Source organism: Argentina silus (genome assembly GCF_951799395.1).
Source record: "Argentina silus genome assembly, chromosome: 17".
NCBI lineage: Eukaryota > Metazoa > Chordata > Actinopteri > Argentiniformes > Argentinidae > Argentina > Argentina silus.
Window position 1 is genome coordinate 341,845 of NC_139671.1, and position 10,000 is coordinate 351,844.

Consider the following 10,000-nt stretch of genomic DNA (forward strand, 5'->3'; position numbering starts at 1 on the left):
GCTTGATGGAACCAACCCTGTGAATAATAATAATAATAATAATAATAATAGTGCAGATGTCAGTGCTACGGATGTTTGATTGCACTTACTGAACTACTTTGATGTGCAGGTGACTGATGACATGTACATAAAGTACTGGAAATAAAATGTATGAACTTTAAATAATACATAAAGGCTGCGCTGTAAAATGATCTACATTATAGGTAATCACTCACTCACTCTCTGTCATAAACCTGTCTCAGACCAGGAGAATCAGAAGCAGAACTCTGGTTCCTGTTGGACTGGTAAGAGTTCTTCACTACTTGGGAAAAGAGAAGGAGATCAACGGAGAAGGAGATCAGCAGAGGAGATCAGCAGAGAAGGAGATCAGCAGAGAAGGAGATCAGCAGAGGAGATCAGCAGAGAAGGAGATCAACAGAGAAGGAGATCAGCAGAGAAGGAGATCAGCAGAGAAGGAGATCAGCAGAGAAGGAGATCAGCAGAGGAGATCAACAGAGAAGGAGATCAGCAGAGAAGGAGATCAGCAGAGAAGGAGATCAGCAGAGAAGGAGATCAACAGAGAAGGAGATCAGCAGAGGAGATCAGCAGAGAAGGAGATCAGCAGAGAAGGAGATCACTAAGGACCAGGTGTGTGTGACTGAGCATGGTGGAGGAGAATAGCCGCGGTCTGAAGCCATGTTGGTGAGGTTATGTTGGTTAGTGTGAGGGCAAGGATGGTCGCTGGTCATGTAGAATGTTGAAATTCCCTAAAAAATGTCCTCTGCCTCTTTGAAGGCTTACTTAGCAACAGGTCTGTCCTAGGGCAAGTCTGAAGACTAAAATAAATAACCAATAATGATGAAAATGAAAAAATAAGAGCATGATAAAAATGATAACAACGACAACAACAACAATAAGCATAATCATAATAACACAACAATAAGAGAATGAATGAATCCAAACAGAGGAGTGAAGGTAAGGAAAGCGTGCCCCGCTCTAGAACATACCTTGCCTGTAGCTGACACTGAACCCCTTCTTTTGGACGCTAAAGTCTGAGTTAAAGGACAGCTCCATCACGTTGCCCGTGGAGTTCAGGGTCAGCCCGTCGGCCGTGAGGCCGCAGAACTTGACGTCGTTGTTTCCCGTGTTGACGATGACCCGGTCGTAGATACAGCCCAGCGCCTCCTCCAGCTCAAAGTCCAGGAAGCTGATCTGGACGATGAAGCCGGCGGGGGCCTGCAGAGTCCACTTGCAGGCCTGGCTCTTGGGGTACTCGACAGGGTAGCAGGGGGAGGTGAAGGCCCCCTGGGAGTCCGTGAGCACCACGTTACAGTTCACCTGCTGGCAGCTCAGGACTGCCGGACCAAAACAGGGACATGTCACTATTACCTGGTCCCTCTACTAGGGTAGGAGACAAGGGCACGAGGAGACTAGGAGACAAGGAGACAAGGAGACGAGGAGACGAGCAGGTCAAAGAGAGGATGTTAGTACACCAGCAGACAGAGGAAGAGAACAGGGGTTTATAGAAGATTTCAGAGGAGGAGCAGATTATCTTGTTGCAGATTAGGAGGTGTAGAGACCATCTTGTTCCAGATTAGGAGGTGCAGACTAGTTTGTTCCAGATTAGGAGGTGTAGACTATCTTGTTCTAGATTAGGAAGAGCAGACTATCTTGTTCTAGATTAGGAAGAGCAGACTAGTTTGTTTCAAATTAGGGAGGATCTTGTTCCTCACTAGTAAATAGAAACAGACACTCATACTGTAACTGTACCAGCTACACAGTTAAATAATGTATGTTGAGATTATAAAATACCAGAGCAACGTTTTTATAAAGGTAACCTGAAGACACTGAGAGCAGTTTTTAACGGTCTGGAAAGAAGTACAAATCTTCATTTGGAAAACAATGACTTCTGTTCATCCAGGGCCGCTGCTGGAGCCAAAACCCCAGCACACACAGTCGGTGAAACCTTCCAGAGCGACCAGTCCCAGAGCGCACCAATTACATTTTGTCAAGTGTTTTTGATCCACATCCAACACAAAGTACAAGACCGCCTTTTCTATTTAGCGTCAACAAACATTAAAATGTGAATAAAAACCGTCTGTGGACGCCCAAACATAAGCTTCCAGTCAAACAAGTCACACGGTCAGGAAACACACAGGGCCGGCCAGGTGACCCACTTGCCCTGCTATTCAGAATTGTCCACAGTTATATAATACGATCCTCCACAACTTTATTAACATTGTCATTCAAATTAAATTCACAGTTTTCATTTTTCCGTTTCCCTCTCTGGAAGCTAACGTCTGAAACTGAGATTGTCAGTAAACCGCTAAAGCTTCTAGATCTTCTGTTACTGGAAGCCTTCTGTGTATGAAATCACAGGAACGTTTGGACCACACATCAGAAGCTAAGACACTGGGGCTTCTCCAAACAATAGAGCAGAAACCGGGCAGTGGTTCTGTTTGGCGTTGTTCTCTTTGCCTCTCCCGACTCCCCGGGCCAACTCCGCGCCTGGCTCGAGGCTTACACACACCAACAATGGTACCTTTGGGGTGTAATTCCTCGACAAACTGAATCAAATCAGGGATCAGGAAACCTGGAACGCCACAATCCGGAGAATTCTACCCTCTGAGAGGACCGAGGGAATTCTCCTCCAACAGCAAGAGTGGAATCTCCAATTACGGGCAACAAAAGCCGATCGGACTGAACCACATGTTGTTGTGTATGGGCTGGTCCTGGGCCAGCGCTGCGCTTCCCTCAGAACCTACACTAACCCTAACCCTAACCCTAACCCTGAACCACATGTTGTTGTGTATGGGCTGGTCCTGGGCCAGCGCTGCGCTTCCCTCAGAACCTACACTCTTTACAAGTGTTACGCTGCCTTCAATGGAGGCTGGATCTAGGGTCTGAAACCAGCAGGGGAGGCTGGTGGAGGTAGAAATTGGAGGGTGGGCTCATTGTAATGCATGGGATGGAATGAGGAATGGTATCAAACGCACGTGTGATATCTACCTCCGCCAGCCTCCCCTGGTGTTCTACCTCCACCAGCCTCCCCTGGTGTTCTACCTCCTCCAGCGTCCCCTGGTGTTCTACCTCCACCAGCCTCCCCTGGTGTTCTACCTCCGCCAGCCTCCCCTGGTGTTCTACCTCCCCCAGCCTCCCCTGGTCTGATTCCAGGCTCGTCTTCCAGAGGCATGGATATACCTGCCAGCTATGTGTCCTCTCCTCAGCCCAGGGGGTCATGAAGGCCCTAAGACCTAAATCCTCTCACTCAGCCTGTCCAAATGACTGGCTTAAAGTGGCAGTTCAGAAACACCTTCTCATAAGACAGCCAGACAGCCAGCGTGAGCCCCCAGCCCCCAGCCCCCAGCACCCCAGGCCCCAGCCCCCAGCCCCCAGCCCCCAGCCCCCGCATGCATATAACATGAGTGATAAGCCTGGCGGATTTAGGGGGAATTCCAGACCCAGTCCCAGACTGCCAAGGAGGCGAGGGTATCAGAACTAATCTACTCTCTTCACCAACCTGGACAAATATGATCCGACAAGACTTGCATTGTAGCGTTTTTTCTCAGTTTAAAGGGGTCTTTTATACCCTCTCAGCATTTAGGGCCCTCTACTGTCCAAACATCCTGCCGTAGATATAACAGGCCTGCTGCCTGAGAGCGTCTCCAGTTACCTGCTGGGAAAGGCCTTAATCACAGCCAAGGAACTCATTCAATATTAACTCCGACGCCCATTCAGCTCCACGCCGTCGCTCCACATCCATCCAACACCTCAATATCACACCACATTAATGACCCTCATTATTGGCTTTACTATTTTCAACCCGTTGAAAAATAAAACTCATAAAATATTAACGGTGCTGCGTGTTCTCACAAAGTCTCTTTTCTACCCAGAGACACGCCAGACGCAGCAGACAACAGAACTTCTGAACACGGATACACAGAACAAGACGGTCCTGAGACCGTTCTGGAACGGTCACCTCCCCCAGGGACTAAAGCATTACCCTCAGCCAATTAGAGCGCCACACATAATTGACCGTGTCATAGTGGATCTGTAGGCTCATTACATGGCGGCCAGCGGATTGGCTGGAGGATGAAACGCGGCCCAGAGCCCATGGAAGCCTCTCATTTGCCTTTGTGACTCAGCAGTCTGTCACCAGGGGCAACGGGCAGGCTTGTAAATGTCACACAGGGAGAGGCCGCACCCCCCTCAGGGCAACATGTGGTTCCACAGAGGGTCCTGGTCAGCTCTTCTCCTAACGAGGGGGAGTGGTTAGCGGTTGGCTAGCTACTGTACTGTGTCCAGACTCACAAACAAATCAAATCAAACTTTATTTGTTGTAGACACAGAATCCAGCCGTAGAGGTGGAATGACATGCTTATGTCCTCAACAGCAACCATGACGTCATAATACAACAATCAGCTGAGGTAGAGGAAGCAGCAGAAACACATCAACAACAGTGGAGTGGGTCCATGAGTATAGAAGCAGCAATAGTAGTATGTAATAGTATGCATGTATGTGTGTGAGTGTGTGTGTGTGTGTGTGTGTGTGTGTGTGTGTGTGTGTGTGTGTGTGTGTGTGTGTTTGATACCATTCCTCATTCCGTTCCATGCGTTACAATGAGCCCGTCCTCCGATGTCTACCTCCGCCAGCCTCCCACTGATATGTCACCAAATGCCCTACTCCCCCCGTCCCGGTCCGAGGTGTGTTCAAAGTTCACTGCTGCCAGGCTCGGCTGATCGGTCACACAGGGACCGCGCCCACCGGAGAGGAAGTCACAGACATGCAAATGTGACAGTGTGATACGCATCGAGGGGAGACATGGAAAACAGGAGTTCAGGTGACAGCGAGGCCACCTGGGGGCCGGCTGTGGTCGCGTCTGAACAGGGACAGCGGTTTCAGGAGTGACAACACGATGACTGACGTCTCCTGGTGACAGGCGCCTTCGCTGGCTGGCTATAAAACGCCATGGTCACTGATCAACATCATTGGCTAGTGATGACATCAACATTGATCAACAGCAGGACGTACTGTCTAGTGGTGACATCATCAATAGTGTCATGATAAGTATTCATGTTGTATTCTAATATCTAAACTGCCATGTCTTATTACCTCTCCCACAAACACAAACACGTCTGGATGCAGGCCTGAGTCTTCTTCTGAGTCTGAGGAGATAAGATCTCCAGGCCTGAGTCTTCACCAGAGGAGATAAGATCTACAGGCCTGATTCATCATTTATTCAAGCTAATGTACGATCTGCAAACAGAGGCGTTGGTATTTGGTGTTGTTCCACGGAGACAATAGGCCGTGTCAGAGCTGAGAACCTCTGGGATCATCGGCCTACGTTTGGATGTCACAGGAAACTGGCCAATCGCCAAGGGGAATCCCATCCCCTTTAATTTAAGCATTTGGATAAACAACATCAGTGTGTTTTATTTCTGCCTGGTGCCAACGCCCGAACACCATTTAAACCAGACTGAATTAGAAAAGTAATAAGTGTGTCAATGTAGAAATACTGCTTCTGGACGGCGACTTGGAAAGAGCGCGACTGTGAAGAACAAAGCTTATTTGTTTTATTTGTTGCTCTCGCTGCTGAACGCTGCTGAACGCTGCTGAACGCTGCTGAACGCTGCTGAACGCTGCTGAACGCTCCATTAACGCGCTGGCGAGGGGAATGTCTCCTGATTCTGAGACGGAGGAGAGAGTTCAAAAACAACCATGTTGCCATGAAGCCCGTTACCTGGACGGCCGTGTGCTTTGAAGGTGTTTTTCCCTCGGCCGTGTGTGAGGACAGACAGGCAGGCAGGCCCAGGGGCGGTACGAGGCCCGGCTGGACTAATGCAAACCAGACCCTCGGGGTAATGAAGCGGTGTTGGTGAAAACGTAAACACATGTCAGGCCGTGTGGCAGAGTCTTCTGACACTCCCCCCCACCTCACTCCCCCCCACCTCACTCCCCCCCACCTCACTAACCCACCACAGGAACAAGGTTTGTAACGAGGCCGTCCTCCGACTTCTACCTCCTCCAGCCTCTCCCTGGGTCGTACCCAGAACCAGATGTGGTTCTAACCCTCTAACCCCGGGAGGAGAAGACGTGGTTCTAACCCTCTAACCCCGGGAGGAGAAGACGTGGTTCTAACCCTCTAACCCCGGGAGGAGAAGACGTGGTTCTAACCCTCTAACCCCGGGAGGAGAAGACGTTAAGAACCCGTTCTGGTTCCGTGTACCGTAGAACCCTCTCTGTGGAAAAGGTTCTACATGGAAACAGTTACCGTTCTTCCATAGTCCAGAGCACATTGAAAGGCCAGGCGAGGCTGGTGGAGGTAGAAGTCGGAGGACGGGCTCATTGTAATGCATGGAACGGAATGAGGAATGGTATCAAACATGTGTGAAGATCTGCCTGTTGGAGATACAATGTCTGACGATATTCCACAAGTCTTTAACAGGACAGCCACCACGCCTCCCAGCAGAACCATTTAGTGGAGTCTGAGTTGACTGAGTTAACAAAATGGTGGTAATTTCATAATATTTGGCGTGGAGCTGCACAGAAACAACAAGCTCCTTCACGCTCCGGATCTGAATGAACCAGGACTGGGATCAGAGGACTGACATCACTGTTGGACCAGGCTAAGCTATTGGGCTCCCCTGCTGTTTAACAGAGTGTGTGTGTGTGTGTGTGTGTGTGTGTGTGTTTTTGACGTGTGTGACACACACACACACAGCAAACCAATCAGGAATGAGACAGGAACAGAGGAAAGAGAGTTCAAAGTTCATGTCAGTTTGTGCGTACATGGTCGTGGACACGTCAGAGCAGCGAATCAGACAAACATAATTCATGACATAAACACAGTCTGTAAAAACGAGTCAATTACTGCGTCGCTGGAACTAATCGCTGTCCAATCACTGTTGAAACCCTGGAACATCACTCAAGGTCAAGAGTAAAAAGGCATCTTTGTGTTTTAAAAATTCAAGGCCTTTTGCATTTTGAATCAATTCCATTATTTGCAATAATTCCAGGTTTGGAAACAAACAAACTGATTGTATACAATATTGATGAAAAGCAACATGTGTACACATTTCACTGTCAAAGAAAGGGGAAAATTGCATATTGTATTGCTGTGATTCAAACCATATTTTCTCTAAGGACATATTTAACAATCCCACATTGTGGTGGTAGTGCGATGTGTGTGTGTGTGTGTGTGTGTGTGTGTGTGTGTGTGTGTGTGTGTGTGTTATGATTCAGCGCGGTGGTAGTGAGATGGGATGGGAGGCTGGGATGGGAGGCTGTGATGGGAGGCTGGGATGGGAGGCTGGGATAGGAGGCTGGGATAGGAGGCTGGTAGAGGAGGCTGGGATAGAAGGCTGGTAGAGGAGGCTGGGATGGGAGGCTGGTAGAGGAGGCTGGGAGGGGAGGCTGGATCAGAGGGCAGGGAGGCTGGGAGGCTGGTATGGGAGGCTGGGATGGGAGGCTAGTATAGGAGGCTGGATCAGAGGGCAGGGAGGCTGGGAGGCTGGGATGGGAGGCTAGTATAGGAGGCTGGATCAGAGGGCAGGGAGGCTGGGAGGCTGGTATGGGAGGCTGGTATGGGAGGCTAGTATAGGAGGCTGGATCAGAGGGCAGGGAGGCTGGTGAAGCCAGGAATGGAATGCCAAACATGCAGCAGAGATAGAGAGAGAGAGAGAGAGACAGAGAGAGAGAGAGGTAGAGAGGGAGATAGAGAGAGAGAGAGAGAGAGAGAGAGAGGTAGAGAGAGAGAGAGAGAGAGAGACAGAGAGAGAGAGAGAGAGAGAGAGAGGTAGAGAGAGAGAGAGAGAGAGAGAGAGAGGCTCAAACAATCACAGATCCTCAACTCTACCGCCTAAAAATAGCCTTTCAGCAAGAAGACCAATCACAAGGGTCTAATCCTCCATCAAATGCCTCTCTCTCTCTCTCTCTCTCTCTCTCTCTCTCTCTCTCTCTCTCTCTCTCTCTCTCTCTCTCTCTCTCTCTCTCTCTCTCTCTCTCTCTCTCTCTCTCTCTCTCTCTCTCTCTCTCTCTCTCTCTGCAGCTCATCTAGGCGACCCTTATCTCAGGTGTGTGACCCCCCCTCCCCCTCCCATCCTGTCTTTCTCTGTGGGTATAATGGAGTCAAGTGCGTCATTCAGGGGGGAAAATGAAGGAGAGGAGGGAGGGAGGAGGAGGGAGGACAGTACAGCTACAGTACAGCTACAGCTACAGTACAGCTACATTACAGCTACAGTACAGTACAACTACAGCTACATTACAGCTACAGCTACATTACAGCTACAGTACAGTACAACTACAGCTACATTACAGCTACAGTACAGTACAACTACAGTACAGTACAGCTACAGTACAGCTACAGTACAGTACAACTACAGCTACAGTACAGCTACAGTACAGTACAGCTACAGTACAGCTACAGCTACATTACAGTACAACTAGTACAGTACAGCTACAGCTACAGCTACAGTACAGTACAACTACAGTACAGCTACAGTTACAGTTACAGTACAGTACAGTACAGTACAGTACAGTACAGCTACAGTACAGTTACAGTACAGCTACAGTACAGCTACATTACAGCTACATTACAGCTACACTACAGCTACATTACAGTACAACTAGTACAGTACAGCTACAGTACAGTACAACTACAGTACAGCTACAGTACAGCTACAGTACAACTACAGTACAACTACAGTGCAGCTACAGCTACAGTACAGTACAACTACAGTACAGCTACAGTACAGCTACAGTACAACTACAGTACAGCTACAGTACAGTACAACTACAGTACAGCTACAGTACAGCTACAGTACAGTACAACTAGTACAGCTACAGTACAGCTACAGTACAGCTACAGTACAGTACAACTAGTACAGTTACAGTACAGTACAACTAGTACAGCTACAGTACAACTACAGTACAGCTACAGTACAGTACAACTACAGTACAGCTACAGTACAGCTACAGTACAGTACAGTAAAGCCCCTCCTCTCTCCCTACAGGCCAGTTGGGGCACTGCCTCTGAGGACACACCCATCCTCGTCATGGTTACTGGAGACACACCATCTCATAACAACACCATCTCATAGCAACACCATCTCATAACAACACCATCTCATAGCAACACCATCTCATCAAATTTATTTAATATAGCGCATTCGTGCAAAATTGCAATACAAGGTGCTTAACAATACAATGAAAATACAACAAAAATACAGTGAAAATAGGGTTAGGGTTAGGGTTAGGGTTAGGTTAGGTTAGGTTCCTAACCCTAACCCTCAGCTCCTCTGTCAGGCTGTTCCTCTGGCAGGCTGTTCCTCTGGCAGGCTGTTCCAGAGGCCAGGACCAGAGACACTAAATGCCGCCTCCCCGTAGTTGTTTGTCCTCAACCAGGGAACCACTGAAAGGCCAGAGGACCTGAGTGATCTAGAGGACCTGAGTGATCTAGAGGACCTGAGTGATCTAGAGGACCTGAGTGATCTAGAGGACCTGAGTCATCTAGAGGACCTGAGTGATCCAGAGGACCTGAGTGATCTAGAGGACCTGAGTGATCCAGAGGACCTGAGTCATCTAGAGGACCTGAGTGATCTAGAGGACCTGAGTGATCTAGAGGACCTGAGTCATCTAGAGGACCTGAGTGATCTAGAGGACCTGAGTGATCTAGAGGACCTGAGTGATCTAGAGGACCTGAGTGATCCAGAGGACCTGAGTGATCTAGAGGACCTGAGTGATCTAGAGGACCTGAGTGATCTAGAGGACCTGAGTGATCTAGAGGACCTGAGTGATCCAGAGGACTTGAGTGATCTAGAGGACCTGAGTGATCTAGAGGCAGCATATATTAAAACAATGAAGGGACCAATGAAGGGACTTTAGGACAGGTGAGATGTGTGCTCTGCTTCTGGTCTTGGTTAGTACACGTGCTGCTGCATTCTGAATGATCTGGAGCTTATTTAGAGCTTTCTTAGACCAGAAAGGAGAGCATTGCAGTAATCAAGCCTGCTAGTCATAAAAG

At 48.8% G+C, this 10,000-nt stretch overlaps 1 protein-coding gene across 1 annotated transcript in view; it reads right to left on the bottom strand.

Annotated features, from left to right (window-relative positions):
• Window positions 1-10,000, bottom strand: part of adgrg6 (adhesion G protein-coupled receptor G6) — a gene marked incomplete at its 5' end in the record, with an annotated part of 53,917 nt that overhangs the window by 32,266 nt on the left and 11,651 nt on the right. The window contains 1 exon segment of the mRNA XM_083688711.1: window positions 987-1,334. Within this exon segment, the coding sequence (XP_083544837.1) occupies window positions 987-1,334 (348 nt within the window).